This window comes from Macaca mulatta, chromosome 9, assembly GCF_049350105.2.
Source record: "Macaca mulatta isolate MMU2019108-1 chromosome 9, T2T-MMU8v2.0, whole genome shotgun sequence".
In the NCBI taxonomy this organism is placed as follows: domain Eukaryota; kingdom Metazoa; phylum Chordata; class Mammalia; order Primates; family Cercopithecidae; genus Macaca; species Macaca mulatta.
The window spans coordinates 59,194,624-59,212,951 of NC_133414.1; the positions used below are offsets into that span (position 1 = coordinate 59,194,624).

The following is an 18,328-nucleotide window of genomic DNA, read 5'->3' on the forward strand; positions in this document are numbered from 1 at the left end:
GGACACCTAGCATCGTGCTAGCTGAAAAGAATTCAAGAATTACAGATATTGAACTACCTGCTTGAAAACAAGTGAACAATTCTACATATGGCAAAAGATTAGCAACAAGGATTTCACTTGCAATGGAGAAACAAAAATACTTAAAAATAGTCCCCAAGTGTAAATAAGAGGAAGCTACAAATAAATTTCTCAAAATAGAAAATGCCCCAACTGTGTATGGTTATTAAATGTTAGTCTTACAAACGTTATGTAGCAAAGGGAAACCAAGCTACAACACTTCTCAGGAATGGGGGTGCCCAAAGCAGCTTTTTAAAAAATGTGATGTCCTCATGCAGCTCCATGAGTAGGGATCATAAACTTCAGGTAGCCATATTTGTACCTAGACTGTATTTGTTCCAAGTCATGTGTTAGGGACGCAAAGGTACAGAGGAGTTGTGGGGGTGGCTAGAGGCCCTTTAGCTCTGTGTCTGTCAATTCTGTGACATTCAGTGATCTTGCTGAGTTAGAACATTTCAGAACCATTTCTGCAATGAGTGTCCTACCAGATGGCTTCAGCTGATGGATTAAAGGGCCACTCCCCCTCCAGGAATCTCTCCAGTCTGAAGACTTCTGATAGCTGACCTGCTTACGTTCTTAGTTTTCCAATGCTAAGTGTCATAATTATCTCTCTCAAACAGAAACTGCAGACATTATCTATAAACAGCTGTCAAACGTGTAGGGGGACCAAAAATATTTTTAGGAAGCCCAAAAAAACCCCACTAAAAGTATAATGTGAGGTATCTTCTTGACGTTCACATCATCTCTTTGTGAACTTACCATATTTAGACTATAGGTATAGCAGTTAAACTTCTAACTGTATTCAATGTGGCTGAAAAATTGTAATAATTGGAAAATAGTGTACACTCAAAATAATCTGTTCAGTTTAATAGGATCAACCTCATGTCTCTGCCTAGTAAATCAGTAAAAAGCTGCAGAACTGAAAGTGAACTATAATTAGACCAAATTCCTAATGTGGAAATTATTAACTATGAGGCACAGGAGAATAAATGCTAAAGGTATCTGCAACAGCATTGCTATGGCTCAGTTATTAGATCTAATTTTGGGTGTAATAAGGATTCTTCCAAGCAGGTAGCCAAAATGTAGTAACTCAAAACCCCATTCTGAACATAAAACCAAGCAATAGCCAAGGTGCCCTTACCGCTGTTTGTCAGTGGAAAAATGATGACGGGCCGGTAGTTGAAAACACAATACTTTTGCAGACATTATTTCCTATGACCACATATTCAACTTCAGATTAACTCCCCTGAACCTACAGTCAATAATCCACAAGACTGTGAAGTCAGTCCATGGGCTTTGGAAAGAGCTGCAAAACCACTGCTTCTAGCTGGTTCTTTGCTTTGTGCATTCTAAGAACATGGTATCTACTTGGCCATTATGGAATGATTCTCACATTAGTTCTCAGCTATCAAATAACAAGCTTCCCTGGGAATCCTCTTTGGCATACGCACTAGGGGTAACATAGTGACAATGGGATCTATAAGGCTTTAAGACACTTGGGGGCCGGATGCAGTGGCTCACACTTGTAATCCCAGCACTTTGGAAAGCCAAGGTGGGCGGACTGCTTGAGCCCAGGAGTTCAAGACCAACGTGGACAACATGGTGAAACCCCATCTCTACAAAAAATGTAAAGAATTAGCTAGGCGTGGTGGCATGCATCTGCAGGCCCAGATATTTGGGAGGCTGAGGTGAGAGGATTGCTTGAGCCTAGGAGGTAGAGGTTGCAGTGAGCCAAGATCGTGCCACTGTACTTCAGCCTGGGCAACAAAGCCAGACCTGGTCTCAAACAATAAAAATAAAACAAATTTTAAAAAGGCCTGGCATGGTGGCTCACGCCTGTAATCACAGCACTTTGGAAGGCCAAGGTGGGCGTATCACTTGAGGTCAGGAGTTCAAGACCAGCCTGGCCAACATGGTGAAACCCCATCTCTATTAAGTATACAAAAATTAGTCGGCCATGGTGGCGGGCACCTATAATCCCACCTATGTGGGAGGCTGAAGCAAAAGAACCGCTTGAACCTGGTGGGTGGAGGTTGCGGTGAGCAAAGATCGCATCACTGTACTCTAGCCTCTAGCCTAGGCAATACAGGAAGACTCTGTCTCCAAAAAAAAAAAAAAAAAAAAAAAAAAGGTATTTGGGACACCAGTAACATACTAAATATTTTACTCCCCCAAAAGCTTTCTATTTTCTTGCCAAATGAATCAAAAACTTAGTTCAAATCAATGAAGTTACTTCTTAAAAGCCAAAGAGAAAAAAAATCATCTCCAACAAGAAGACACACTAAACATTGGTGTTTGTACTTAACACATAGCTAATCTTTACTCAAGGGTGGCCTTTTACCACATACCAGCCATGTTCTAATTGTAACTGTTTCCATTAATTCCAGGGTTTCCCAATTGGTTGATCTGTTTGCAAGTTTATGGGTCTCTTAGGGTTTCTTTACTCAAACAACTCTACACAACTAAGCACAGGAGGTTGACAAGCAAAGGTACTTGCTTTGAACAGAGTAACCAAATAAGGCCAATGGTCAATCTCTATAAAGCAAAGCAAATATGACTTGTGTTTCAGTTTTACCTCCCGTATTTTGGGATCCTTATGTAGTTCTTCCAAAGTGATAGGCAAGCACCACCTCTTTTATACATGAGAAAATGAGGCCCAGAATATTTAAGTGCCTTGTTTGTGGGATACAGGACTGGTGAGTGGCAGAACTAATGCATTCAAATGACAATGACTTTAAAGCACAGATTAGCATATATCTTTCTTAAAAGGGCCACATAGTAAACATTTTAGACTTTGAGGGTCAAAGGCTATTGTTATGTAGGTATTTATTTATATAACTATTTAAAATGTAACTAAAAAATGTGAAACTGTAAAACACATTCTTAGCCTTCACACAGCAAATAAACAGGCAGCTGGCCAGCAAGAGTTGATGGCTCCTGCTCTAGAGGAACAGTATTACCTACATACTAACATGACTACTAAATACCACTGTTGGGGACTGTTTAGCAGTCTTAAAATTTTAAAAAAACTTTTTTAAGAATTATGGTACAATACATGTAACATAAAATTTACCACCTTAACCATTTTTAAGTGTACATTTCAGAGGCATTAAGTACATTCACACCGCTGTGCTAACAACATCTACTTTTCCTTTATTTTTTCTTTTGAGACAAGGTCTTGCTGTCGCCCAGGCTGGAGTGCAGTGGCGTGGTAAAGGCTCACTGCAGCCTAGACCTTCTGAGCTCAAGTGATCCTCCCACAACGGCCTCCTAAGTAGGTAGGACTACAAGTATGCACCCTCATGCCGGGATAAATTTTTTATTTTCTGTAGAGATGAGGTCTCCCTATGTTATCTAAGCTGGTCTTGAATTCCTGGGCTCAAGTAATCCTCCCGCCTCAGCCTCCCAAAGTGTTGAGACTACAGGCGTGAGCCACGGTGCTCGGTGTACCAATGAAAGGACACAAAGATAGATGTGTACCCGCCCCCCCGCTACACCCTTTGTTCTGCTCTCTAATCTTTGCACATACCAGAGATTTCATAAGTTCTGTGAGTACCTGTTTTTCTGCACGTACCAGAGATTTTGTTTTGCACATACCAGAGATTTCATAAGTTCTGTGAGTACCTGTTTTTCTGCACGTACCAGAGATTTTGTAAGTTCTGAGCCAAGGTCACAAGACATGTTTAAGTAAGATAAACTCTTGCTGCCATAAACCTGCTCCCCCGCCTCAAAGGTTGAACCAAAATATCAGAAATGGCGGGAACCAATCATAGTTAGCCAAATCGCCTTGTTCAAACACTAGCCAATCATATATCTGATTTGTATAATAACTCTATGCCCACTTTTCTTAGACTATATAACACTGCTCAGAGCTCAGTGGTGGAGCTCTCCTGCCCGTCTCGTTTCGCGAGCGAGTGAGAGTTCCAGGTTCGAACCTGTAATAAAGATCCTTGCTGCTTAGCTTTGACTCTGGACTCTGGTGGTCTTCTTCGGGGAATAAACGGTCTGGGCATAACACCAACATCTATCTTCAGAGGACTCTTTTCATCTTGCAAAACTGAAACTCTTTGCCCATTTAACAATAACTACACCCCATCCCAGCCATCTTCCATTCTACATTTTATCTGTATGAATCTGACTATTCTAAGGACCTCACATTAGTAGAATCACACAGTATTTTTTTTTTTTTTTGAGACGGAGTCTCACTGTGTCTCCCAGGCTGGAGTGCAGTGGCGCGATCTCGGCTCACTGCAAGCTCCGCCCCCCGGGGTTCACGCCATTCTCCCGCCTCAGCCTCCCAAGTAGCTGGGACTACAGGCGCCCGCTACCACGCCCGGCTAGTTTTTTTTTTTTTTGTATTTTTAGTAGAGACGGGGTTTCACCATGTTAGCCAGGATAGTCTCGATCTCCTGACCTGCTGATCCACCCGCCTCGGCCTCCCAAAGTGCTGGGATTACAGGCTTGAGCCACTGCGCCCAGCTGAATCACACAGTATTTTTTTGTAGATGGCTTATTTAGCATAATGTGCCCAGTGTTCATCTATGTCTCACCATCTGTCAGAATTTCCTTCTTTTGAAGGCAGAATAATTTCTATTTTATGTATATACCACATTTTTCTTCTTTGAGACAGGGTCTTGCTCCTGTCACCCAGGCTGGAGTGCAATGGCGTGATCATCGCTCAATGCAGCCTTCATCTCCCCAAGCTCAAGTGATCTTCCCACCTCAGCCTCGGGAGTAGCATGTACCACCATGCTTAGCTCATTTTTTGTTTTCAGTAGCTATGTTGTCCAGGATAGTCTCCAACTCCTGGGCTCAAGCAATCTGCCCATCTGCCTGCCTTGGCCACTTAGAGGCTATCTTTTTTTTTTTTTTTTGACACAGGGTCTCACTCTGTCACTCAGGCTAGAGTGCAGTGGCACAGTCAAGGCTCACTGCAGCCTTGACCTCCTGGGCTCAGGTGATTCTCCCATCTCAGCCTTCCCAGTAACTGAGACTACAGGTGCCCACCACCAAGTCCGGCTAATATTTTGTATAGACAGGGTTTCCCCATATTGCCCTTGCACTCCTGGACTCAAACAATCTGCCCACATTGACCTCCCAAAGTGCTGGGATTACAGACATGAGCCACCACACCTAGCCTGTATGGCTCTTGTGAATAATATGCTGTTATGAACATGGGCACACTAAACACCATTCAACTTAAAAAAATAAAAAACCTTAAGAACTGAACCAAAATGGCTTAGGTGAAAATAAAATACCAAATTCTGCTCTAAGGAACGAACATTCACTGAATTATACCTTCAGCAATAAGCACTTAATGGAACTTGTTTCATTTAAAATGCATCACAATCCTGTAAATTGATAATCATCATACCCTAATTGTATAGATGAGCACAGTATTAAGTGGACCTTTTTCAAAAGGTCATACAGCTAGTGACAAATATTTCCAAATTTTTCATAACATTTCTTTTTTTTTTTTTTTTTTGGAGACGGAGTCTCGCTCTGTTGCCCAGGCTAGAGTGCAGTGGTGCGATCTCAGCTCACTGCAAGCCTCGCCTGCTGGGTTCATGCCATTCTCCTGTCTCAGCCTCCCTAGTAGTTGGGACTACAGGTGCCCACCACCACGCACGGATAACTTTTTTGTATTTTCAGTAGAGATGGGGTTTCACTGTGTTAGCCAGGATGGTCTCAATCTCCCGACCTCGTGATCTGCCCACCTTGGCCTCCCAAAGTGCTGGGATTACAGGTGTGAGCCACCGTGCCAGGCCTAACATTTCTGTTTTAAATAGCTTAATTAACTACACGTTCTATATTCTTCCCTCTGAAAGGCAGTTTTTTGTTAGGTTGGTTTATTATTCATCAGACACCTGATTCACTGAGGAATTCTGTTTTTCAGTAATTCATCCACCACAAATATCAGGTAGCATTTTTACTTCACAGACCTAAAAGTCTTAAGTCTTAAAAGGATTGTAAAATTTAACTTTTCCTGAGATATCTGAGAGTAAGAGGCTTTTTTTTTTAATTGAAAATAGGTTGCATTTCAAACTTTATCCATAAGAGCTCACAACACTTTCTCCAACAAGCATGCCCATGTGCTCACTTAAACAGAACTCTGAGTGAGACAGTAAATACCTCATATGCCCTTGAAAACTTTACCTTGGCATAGAAAAACCTTGTTAAGAACCTAAAAATAATTTCACTTTGAAAGTCTTTAGGGTTAGGCAAATGTTAAACTTCAACTGGCAGCACAAGGGCAGCATCAAGCCAGCAACAGTTTTGTTGGGCCAAATTATGTTGAAAATGATCAAATATTTTAAAAACAGAAGATTTCACATAAAAATCTGGGATCCCAGCTTCTTCTGAATAAATGAAGTACACTCACTATGCAGAGTGGCAAATGGCTGGAGTTGAGTGGGAAGTGTTTCTAGCCCAACAGATAGGCATGGAAGCTCCAGCTCAGCCCCCTCTACTCCATTTTCTTACATAAGGGAAGCCACTATGGTATCTCCTTAAGGGCAGCCCTGAATGTAAGAATGTACTGAGTTAGCATCTAATTTAAGGCATATTATATGCATTCTTAAGACAGAGGAAAAGGCTGAATATTTGATATTATCAAAAGAAATGACAGTCTTAACTTTCTGTGGCAAGGACCTTCTTGCAGTAGTAACATAACATAGTCTGGAACACCTCCAACATAAATTATGAAAAGAAAGCTCTTGGCTCAGAAGAGAAAAAGCAAAAAAGAATACTCATTAATTCTGTCACGTGACAAATAGATTTCAATTTCCATTGCAATTGTGGAAGAGGTAAATAATCTGCTGACCCAGAATTCCAACATGGGCTCACACTTCCTGTCTTAATAACTCGAAACACTGAAATCACTCTAACAAAGGCAAACCAATGTCTTATTAATTTCTGGTTAAAAATAGACCCAAGAAGACAGGGCACAGACATACATTTTGTGTTGTGGGAATACAAATACAACTTCAACTTCCAGATTCATGGATTTGGAAATGACCTTAGGCACTCTAAGTATAGCACGAGTGAAGAAGTTTACATTCAGGGAATGGCTAATCCCTGCTGACCTAAACTATTTCCAACTCCCAATGTACTCTTCAAATACAGACATTTTTAAAAAGAGAGGGCTGGGCACAGTGGTTCACACCTCTAATCCCAATACTTGGGAGGCCAAGGCGGGGTGGATCGCTTGAGCTCAGGAGTTTGAGACTAGCCTGGGCACCATGGTGAAACTCCGTCTCTACAAAAAAAACACAAAAAAATTAGCCAGGCATGGTGGCGTGTGCCTGTAGTCCTAGCATCTTGGGAGGCTGAGATGGGCACATCACTTGAACCCAGGAGGCAGAGGTAGCAGTGAGCCATGATCACACCACTATACTCTAGTCTGAGACCTTGTCAAAAAAAAAAAAAAAAAAAAAAAGGCTCAACACAGTAGGTACAGAGCTATTTTAAGAGAAAGATCATGAGGAAAAAACTAGCAGCTGTCAGATCAAACAGGCTTATTTATTTTATTCCTTTATTTTTATTTTTTTTTCGAGACGGAGTCTTGCTCAGCTGCCCAGGTTGGAGTGCAGTGGCGCAATCTCGGCTCACGGCAACCACCGTCTCCTGGGTTCAAGTGACTCTCCTCTCTCAGCCTCCCAAGTAACTGGGAGTACAGGCACCCACCATCATGCCCGGCCAATTTTTGTATTTTAGTAGAGATGGGGTTTCATCATGTTGTCCAGGTTGGTCTTGAACTCCTGACCTCAGGTGATCCACCCGCCTCGGCCTCCCAAAGTGCTAGGATTACAGATGTGAGCCACCACACCCAGCATTTCATATTTCATTTCATTTCATTTCAAGATGGAGACTCACTCTATCACCCAGGCTGGAGTGTGCCACCACACCTGGCATTTCATTATTTCTTCATTTCATTTCATTGCATCCAGCATTTCATTATTCATTTCATTATTTCATTTCTTCACTTCATTTCATTTCATTTCGAGATGGAAGCTCGCTCAATTGCCCAGGCTGGAGTGCACCACCATACCTGGCATTTCATTATTCATTTATTTCATTTCAATTCATTTCGAGATACAGACTTGCTCTACTGCTCAAGCTGAAGTGCACCACTGCACCTGGCATTTCATTATTCATTTCATTTCATCATTTCATTTCACTTAGAGATGAAGACTCACTCTATCGCCCAAGTTGGGAGTGCACCACCACACCTGGCATTTCATTATTCATTTCATTTCATCATTTCATTTCACTTAGAGATGAAGACTCACTCTATCGCCCAAGTTGGGAGTGCACCACCACACCTGGCATTTCATTATTTCATCATGCCATGTCATGTCACGTTATTTCATTTCGAGACAGAGACTCGCTCCGCTCTATTTCCCAGGGTGGAGTGTGCCACTGCATCTGGCATTTCATTATTCATTATTTTATTTCATTTCACCCAGCATTTCATTACTCATTTCATCATTTCATTTAGTTTCATTTCGAGATGAAGACTCGCTCTTCATCCCTGGAATGCGCCACCACACCTGGCATTTCATTATTCATTTCATTTCATTTCACCTGGCATTTCGTATTTCATTTCATCATTTCATTTCTCACTTCATTTCATCTCATTTCAAGACAGAGACTTGCTCTATCGCCCAGTCTGGAGTGCACCACCACACCCAGCATTATTCATTTTATTATTTCATTTTTTCATTTCATCTATTTCATTTTTCAGTTTCATGATGTAGACTTGCTCTATCACCCAGGCTGGAGTGCACCCAGCATTTCATTATTCATTTCATATTTCATTTCTCATTTCATTTCATGACAGAGACTTGCTCTATCACCCAGGCTGGAGTGTGCCACCCACATTTCATTATTAATTTCATTATTTCATTTCATCATGTCATTTCGAGATGGAGACTCGTTCTATCGCCCAGGCTGGAGTGCAGTGGCGTGATCTCTGCTCACCGCACCCTCTACCTCCTGGGTACAAGCAATTCTCCTCTCAGCCTCCCAAGTAGCTGGGATTACAGGCACCTGCCATCATGCCAGGCTAATTTTTGTATTTTAGTAGAGACAGGGTTTCACCATGTTGGCCAGGCTGATCTTGAACTCCTGACATCAGGTGATCCGCCCGCCTTGGCCTCCCAAAGTGCTAGGATTATAAGCATGAGCCACCGCACCCAGCATTTCATATTTCATTTCATATTTACTTCATCATGTCATTTCTTTCGTTTCATTTCAAAATGGAGTCTATCACCCAGGCTGGAGTGCAGCACCACACCCAGCATTTCATTATTCATTTCATTTCATATTTCTTCATTTCATTTCACCCGGCATTTCATTATTCATTATTTCATTTCATCCCATTTCATTTCATTTCGAGACAGAGACTCACTCTTATCGCCCAGGCTGGAGTGCACCACTGCACCCAGCATTTCATTATTTCATCTATTTCAGTTTTTCATTTCATTTCATTATTCATTTCACCATTTCGTTTTTCATTTTGAGATGGAGACTTGCTCTATTGCCCAGGCTAGAGTGTGCCACTGTACCCAGCATTTCATTATTCATTTCATTATTTCATTTCATCATTTTTCATTTCATTTCATTTCGAGATGAAGACTCACTCTATCAGCCAAGCTGGAGTGCACCACCACACCCGGCATTTCATTATTCATTTCATTATTTCATCTCATCATGTCATGTCATGTCATATCATTTCATTTCGAGACAGAGACTCACTGTATTACCCAGGATGGAGTGCACCACCACACTAGGCATTTCATTATTCATTTCATTTCACCCGGCATTTCGTATTTCATTTCAAGACGGAGACTTGCTCTATTGCCCAGGCTGGAGTGTGCCACCACACCCAGCACTTCATTTTATTTCATTTTTTCATTTCAGTATTCATTTCATTTATTTCTTCATTTCATTTCAAGATGGAGATTCGCTCTGTCACCCAGGCTGGAGTGCGCCACCAAACCTGGCATATAATTATTCGTTTCATCATTTCATTTCATTTCATCACTTCATTTCATGACAGAGACTTGCTGTATCGGCCAGGCTGGAGTGCACCACCCGCATTCAATTATTCATTTCATGATGTCATGTCATTTCATTTTGAGACGGAGACTCGTTCTATCACCCAGGCTGGAGTGCAGTGGCGCGACGTCTGCTCACTGCAACCTCTGCCTCCTGGGTTCAAGCAATTCTCTTCTCGCGGCCTCCCAACTAGCTGGGATTACAGGCACCCACTATCATGCCCAGCTAATTTTTGTGTTTTAGCAGAGACAGGGTTTCACCATGTTTGCCAGGATGGTCTTGAACTCCTGACCTCAGATGATCCACCTACCTTGGCCTCCCAAGTGTTGGGATTACAGGTGTGAGCCACTGTGCCCGGCCCCAAAAGGCTAATTTAAAGGTAGACCTCTGATATTCATGTGATTTTAATTCAGGTCTAATGCTTCTTTAATGAATTACATAAATTTTCTCCAAAAATGTGAAATGTTATTAGATTCCCTGTGACATATGAGAATCTATTCAATAATAACCAGTGCTCTATTGGAAAAGAAACAGCTGTAGTTTTGCCATCATCAATAAGCTTAGGAATTTTAGAGCAGCCTTGTCACATATTCTCAGAAATAAGTCCTCAGAAACCAAAGGATACGGGTGATGCCTTCCTCTCCAAAACACCCTGAACTGTTAATCTTATGTCTTCCTTCCATAAGAAAGTCAGCTTAAAAACAAAGTCATTTAAGGTAAAAGGATATACAAATTAGGCAACTCTCATTAAGGTTATTGTTAAGAGGTTCTATTTATCAATGTCTAAATTGAATACCAGCCCTTGAGAATTACACTTCACATACCAAAAAGAACCTCTGGATGCTTTCTACATTTCTGTTACCGGCATCAACAATTTTCCAGGAAGTAAAAATTCATGTAAAATATATAATTGGCAAAGTGCTAACTGCCATAATATATAAACTGTTCCAACAAATCAATCAAACCAACATGATAAAAAATAGAGAAAGGGTATGCCACCAACCACTAAACAAAAAAAAAGGTGCTCATTCTCATAAGCAACCAGGAAAAAGCAAAGTAAAACATTAAAACAGTTCACTACCTACCTTAAAAAAAAAGTGATGGTAGGCCAGGCGCGATGGCTCACGCCTGTAATCCCAGCACTTTGGGAGGCTGAGGCTGGCAGATCACCTGAGGTCGGGAGTTCGAGATCAGCCTGACCAACATGGAGAAATCCTGTCTCTACTAAAAACACAAAAAATTAGCTGGGCATGGTGGTGCATGCCTGTAATTCCAGCTATTCGGGAGGCAGAGGTCGTGGTGAGCCTAGATCGTGCCACTGCATTCCAGCCCGGCAACAAGAGTGAAACTCTGTCTCAAAAAAAAAAAAAAAAAAAGTGATGGTAGATGACAACACTGGCAAAGATTAGCAAGTACTGGAAGGGTCATTTGGTAGTAGTCATTCACGTTTTAAGCATGCAGATAATTTGCTCAAGTAACTTATTTTTAGCAATTTATCCTACAATTAAAATGTATGTGCAAAACTGTATGTACTACAGTGTTTAAGAGAAGGCCTCAAAGAAAAGGTGGTATTTTGTACAATTTGTACAAAAAAAGCATATTTTGTACAGTTCTTAAAGGAGTTAACACAGCTTTCCTCTTGGAAGTCAACAGACTATATGTAAGATTGAAAAGTCAAGAAAAATCAAGACAATAATATTATTTAGAAACATGAAAATAAAAAATAATGAATTAAAGCAGCCTGGGCATGGTGGCTCACATCTGCAATCCCAGCACCTTGGGAGGCTGAGGCAGGATGATTGCTTGAGCCCAGGAGTTCAAGACCAGCCGGGGCAACATAGTGAGACTCCATCTCTGGAAAAAAAAAATTAGCTAGGTGTGGAGGTGTGTGCCTGTAGTCCCAGCTACTCAGGAGGCTGAGATGGGAGGATCACCTGAGCCCAGGAGGTCAAGGCTACAGTGACCCTTGATTGTGCCACTGCACTCCAGCCTGGATGATAAGAGTGACTCTGTTTTTAAAAAATACTAAAATAAGCTAAGCATGGTGGCTCACACCTGTAATCCTAGCACTTGGGAGGGAGGAGAGTGGGTCACCTGAGGTCAGGAGTTTGAGACCAGCCTGACCAATATGGTGAAACCCTGTCTCTACTAAAAATACAAAAATCAGCCAGATGTGGTGGCGTACGCCTGTAGTCCTAGCTACTCAGGAGGCTGAGATGGGAGAATTGCTTGATTCTGGGAGGTGGAGGTTGTAGTGAGCTGAGATCACGCTGCTGCACTCCAGCCTGGGTGACAGTGAGACTCCATATCAAAAGAAAAAAAAAAAATTAAAAGTTGCCTTTGGGAAAAGGGAATTAAGGTGAGACGTATAAAGAACACTGTCGCACATCATTAAAATCTTTCAGATGTTAAAAAGATAAAAACCTTGACTTAAAAAATCATGTATGTCGATTATTTTGGTAAAAATAAAAATTAAGTAGCCAAAGATGTATCAACATAATAAAAAAGCTAAATTAGGCATTACTTGAATGTATGCTTCTAAACTAGTAAAAATTTATCACTGAAGAGAATTATATGACCCTTGACAGCAACATGTTGATCTCCCAGTAGATCATACGATGATCATACGAATAAGATGCTCTAAACTGACTTACAGGGAAGTCATTCCTGGGCTTTGACCTTGGGTGTCTTGTGATAGTTTAATATGCTGATGTCACACAGGTCAAACTATTGTTTAAAACAAAACCAATTCTGAATATTCTATTGCTTAGTCTGTCCAAGATTTAAAAAACTAAACTAAAATGAATGAAAAATACAGAAAAGAATCTTATCTTCTTAATGTCAAAAAACCACCACAAACCATATGATCCAAGAATCCCACTTCTCATATATATCCAAAAAAAGAAAAGGATCTTGAAGAGGTATTTGTACATCCACATTCGTAGCAGCATTATTCACAAGAGCCAAAAGGTAGAAGCAACCCAAATATCCCTTGATAAAAGAATGCACATGCAAAACGTGGCATACATACACAGAATGAATATTATTTAGCTTTAAAAAGGAAGGGAATTCTGGCACATGCAACAACATGGACGAACCTTGAGGATATTATGCTACATAAAATAAGCCAATCACAAAAGGACAAATATTGTATGATTCTACTTATATGAGGTGCCTAAAACAGCCAATTCAGAGATAGAAAGTGTAACATTATCAGGAGCTAAGGAGAGTGGTAAATTGGAAGGAGGCTTAATAGATATAGAGTATCAGTTTTGCAAGATGAAAAAGTTCCTGAGATTGGCTATACAATCATGTGACTGTAATACTAACGTACTGTACGCTTAAAAAATGGTTAAGAAGGTAAATCTTAGGTTTATTTTACCACAATTAAAAACCAAACCAAACCAAAATAACCATAAAGTTAGAACACTAGATTTTACTGCAACAGTGTAGTTTCCTTGAAAACCATGAATTTTAAAAAGTGCACTTCAAGCGTATTAAGAGATGGCTCTCCATTCAACAGTACTCACCTGTACATTTATACAACATGCCTGTCATAGTTCCAGCCGCTACTGTGTTAAGGTCATCTTCTGCACCTCGTGTTTTCTCAATGATAACACCAAATGCACTATAGAGCAAAGCTAAAGAGGAAATGGAAGTGCTCAGCAACAAAATAGTGATAAAGTGCGATATTATGATATACATATATTGGTTTTTCATCCATGGTTCCTAGCTCATAACTCCCATAGCCCTTCCTAAGTGACTAAAACAATCACTTATTAAAGTATTTGTCCTTGGTTCTGGAAGCAGCTTTGGAACAGCTTCAGAGGGACAAAGGTGAAGGTCTTTTTTGTATTACTGGGGCACTTCAGGCCTCAGAAGCAGCCTCAGAAAACAGAGTATCTCTCTGACCTTATTCTGTCCTCCTTTCACCTGCTCCCTTTTCTCCTCACAGCAGGACTCCAATCTTTCCCCACCTTTCTGTCTTGGAACTGGTCATAAAGAAATTCTATGACCTACCTTGTCTGATTGCAGGCCATAGGATCCCCATTTCAGAAGAGATCATACCCCATACCCAGGAAGAAGAAATGCTGCACAGAAAGGCCAAGGAGAATCTGGGCAGACAGGCCTTGCTGGGTTTCTGCGTCCAGTCTGTTAGTAGTAGAGCATGCCCTTTTTGTCCAGTCACAGTTCTACAAGGTTGTCCATGCTTCAGTCATGCCTATTCAATCAATTTTCCACATGAGGCCCAAGTGGATGGGGTCGGAGGACTTTCTAGACAGCTGAACTTGTGGGTCTTGCAGGAAAGCGAGAAAGAACTCACCCACATGTCAGGAGGCTAGTGCACCCCAACTTCAGTGAAATGAAAGCTCCTGCACTCAGGGCCCATCCAGGCCTCACCTTATGCATTCCTTGACTGGGCTGTTTATCTGTATCCTTTAAAAATATCCAGCCAGGTGTGGTGGCTCACAAAGTTTCTGTAATCCCAGCACTTTGGGAGGCCAAGGTGGGAAGATCACATGGGCCCAGGAGTCTGAGACCAGCCTGGGCAACAACATAGGGATACCCCCTTCTCTAAAAAATTTTTTTAAAAAATTACCTAGCATGGTGGTGCATGTTGCCTGTAGTCCCAGCTCCTTGAAAGGCTGAGGTAGGAGACTTGCTTAAGCCCAGAAAGTCTAGGTTGCAGTGAGCTCCACTGCACTCTAGCATGGGTGACAAAGCAAGACCCTCTCTCAAAAAAAAAAAAAAAAAAAAATCTTTATAATAACTAGGCAAATGTTAAGTATGTGTTCCTTTGAGTTCTGTGAGCCAATCTGATAAATTAATTGAACCCAAAGAGGGGGTTGTGGGAACCCTGACAAAGCTGGTTGGTCAGAAGCACAGGTAAAATAACCTGGGGCTTGCAATCAGTATCAGAAGTATCCAAAGTGGGGCTCATTTTTGTGGGACAGAGTGCTCAACCTGCTGATCTAATGCTATCTCCAGGCAGAACTGAAATGGGAGGACACCCAGCCGGTGTCCACTGCAAAAGACATTACTTGGTATGTGGGGAAATATTCCCACATAACTGGTCACAGAAATATCCTATGTTGACTGTTATAGTGTGAGAGCAGAGGAAAAACTGTTTTTTTCAACACAAAAGTCAGTACGGCAATTATATTTAGATAAATTTATCCAAAGATATACATGGAATGATCACTAGTACAGTTTCTAATAGCAAACACCTGGCAACAAATAAAATGCCCATCAAGAGCATTTGTACCATCTGAACTGATTCAGAGAGTGACTTTTCATATAATGGTATACAGTAACTTAAAAACCAGAAGAATCATTTTCACTAACAAGTAAAGTAAGGACATGTGCACATGGTACATGACTAACTGGCTATGCAGAGAAACGCTGGAAGAACTCAGAAGAAACATCAATAGTAGCTATTTCTAGAAAGTACCACTAGGAAGTCTCAGGAAGTATATTTAAAATTTTCATTTATATGCTACCCATAATTTCTGTACTTTGGATTAAAGACACACACACATATTTCTAGTATAAGAAAAAATAGATTTAAAAAAAATGTGAGGTTTGATTCTCACATATTATAACACTAGCACCATTTCATTTTAAAGTATCTTCCCCCAAGCCATCCTTCTATGCTCTTACAGATTCCTATCTGGAATGAGTATGTTAAACTTTTAAGCTCTTTCTCAAAATTATAGCTACATTTGACCCTTGCAACAATACACCGTGCTCAGCCTTACAACTCCTCTACTGCAGTATTTTTATACATCTATGAAAGCTCATCTTCCTCTTCAGCTTACTTAACTGAAACTGATCATGAGCAGAACACTGTTATTGATCATACCACAATGGGTATGCAGACGGTGACCAGTCATCCTAGTTTGTCCAGGACTGCAGGGCGGGCGGGGGGGGGGTGGTGACGGAGGTTATTGGAACATTTCTTGGACTTTTCTCTGAAAGTCCTAGGCAGACAAGGATGGCTGGGCTGACTAGGTATACAAGTAATCAAAAGAAACAGAGGGGGGTGACTCAGTAGTAGGGTGGGAGGAATGCAGACATCAGAAACATATGAATGCAGCCATCTCTTAGGATCCAAAATGTGAAAACTGGCTTTATAGTGTGAAGATATACTGCTTCCAAATTCTGTGACAAGGTAGGACCTTACTCTGCCATAATAAACATTTTTTCTATGGTATCAATGAATTTTCTATGTCTTCCCCTCCTTAATCTGCCACAATTTAAATTGAGATCCAACTAAGTTCATAAAGTATGAAAATTGTGGATGTCAGGACCTAAGCCATAAGAGATAGATTCCAAGTGATCAATCATTCATAAACAATACGGTATGAAAGCATTAGGCTCTAATTAAGCACTACCAAATTACCTTTTGCCTAGAACTGCAAACGTTTTCATTATCTACAAAGAACCTATTCCAATTCTGGCAATTAGGTGCCTGGAATCTACTCAGGTAAACAGACTAATGAACAGGCTATTAAGAAAAGATAGCAAGAGGGCCGGATTAATGTATCTTGTATCACTACAGGACCTTGAACCTTGCCTAATATACCAAGCTCTTTACTTTGGACCTAAATTATCTGGATTTCATTTAAACATGATTGGGTGCTGTGCTTGGAAAGGAGAGTGTGCAGTGTTCAAAAGATTTTAAAAATTCAGAAATGGTATTCAGAATGGTATCAGCACCTGAGATTATTTCATAAGTTAGTTCATGGTCTTTCCCTAAGTAGTACCTATATTATGCAATGGAATGGATTTAAACATAATTGTCTCATATCCTAGGACCAGAATATCGGCTGATTAAATTGTTCATGATATTTGTACATTCTTTCTTTAACAATTTATCACACGAGATCTCTACTTACCCAGAGAACCTAGAGTATTAGCCCAAAGTGCCCCTTGCCTAGTCACCATATTCAAAATCCTACCAGGGCAGAAAGAGAAAGAATCTGTATTTAGAATCATTATTTCTCTAGTAACCTTTAAAAACAATAATAATAGCTATTTAACATTTCTAGACCCAAGGCTCAAAATTTTTTAAATTCTAAAATATATCTTAATATCTCAGATTTCAGTAAGGATAGTTTTTACTCTACATAAGTGAAAATTAGGTTAAAACTTTCAAGACTTTGGGCAATAACTGAGGAAAACTCTTATTATTAAATGTATAATATAATGAATACACATTAAATATATGTAAGGCTTTGAATGACAGCCTGGAATGTATTTTAGAGGTTTACAGAAACTAATCCATGTAAAAAATGCCACTGTTAACTATGATGAGCTAGCTTCTAAAAGGTTCTTTTTGGAAGGGGAACATATGCTTAGAATGTTAAAGAGAATCAAAGTAAAGAATATCAAAGTACAGAATATAAAGTAGAATTAAAGAGAAGGAATCAGCCATCTAACTGGGATACACGGGGAAAGCACCCTGGGTCTGCTCCCAGACTAGAACCAAGCAGCCAAGGTGAATGCTCAGCACACGCTCAAGGAAGCACAGTCCTGCCTTGCACCAGTGCCAGACACCACCAGAACAGTGATGGAGGCAACCGGATGAAGAGAAGACATTCCTCTCCCAGCAGTGTAACACCATTCCAGGAATGGTTCTGTCCAGATGGCTGACTACTGCTGGAAATTATGGAAATACAGTAACAAAGAGTGAGGGAACTCATTCAGTTTAATTATTAAACAACTCATTTAATTAATATTCTACAGAAACAAAAATTTGTATTGCTTCTGAAAGGTTGTTTTAAAAAATCAGTCAAGTTTACAAACAGAAGTACATTGTTTCTAATTATGTTACATATTTACTAACGTATTTTTGGTTCAGCCATTATTTTTTCATTTTTAACAAGCATTTTAATAACTCGTTTTAAGAAAGGAATTAAGTTGTCTTTTCTAGATCTACTTCCAAATTTGTATTTAATATGATATTGGGATTTTTGTCTCAAAACAAGATGGGAGAGGAGAAGGAGATGGGATAGAACTGGCCATGGTTGAGGATGGGTTATGGTCCATGTGTTCACTATGCTATGTCTTTTGTCTACTTTTATATATTCAAAATTCCCCATAATACAAAAAGTTAAAAATATTATTGAAGCAAAGGACAAGTAATAAAAATACTGAAGGATCTAGGCTAGCAAAGCATGGACAGAGATCCACACAGTTAACAGGA

General features: G+C 40.4%; 1 protein-coding gene and 1 non-coding gene across 3 annotated transcripts in view; both read right to left on the reverse strand.

Annotated features, from left to right (window-relative positions):
• TIMM23 (translocase of inner mitochondrial membrane 23 homolog (yeast)) overlaps window positions 1-18,328 on the reverse strand; it is a 31,812-nt gene that overhangs the window by 1,616 nt on the left and 11,868 nt on the right. Inside the window, exons 5-7 of one of the 2 annotated variants that reach the window (XM_077945288.1) lie at window positions 17,019-17,077; window positions 13,650-13,760; window positions 7,223-7,315 (exon numbers count right to left, since the gene is read on the reverse strand). In XM_077945288.1, coding sequence (XP_077801414.1) covers window positions 7,223-7,315; window positions 13,650-13,760; window positions 17,019-17,077 — 263 coding nt within the window. 2 annotated transcript variants of the gene reach the window in all.
• On the reverse strand, window positions 17,586-17,786 carry LOC114670210 (small nucleolar RNA SNORA74). The gene has a single exon (XR_003719692.1). It is a non-coding gene; the product is annotated as a small nucleolar RNA SNORA74 (small nucleolar RNA).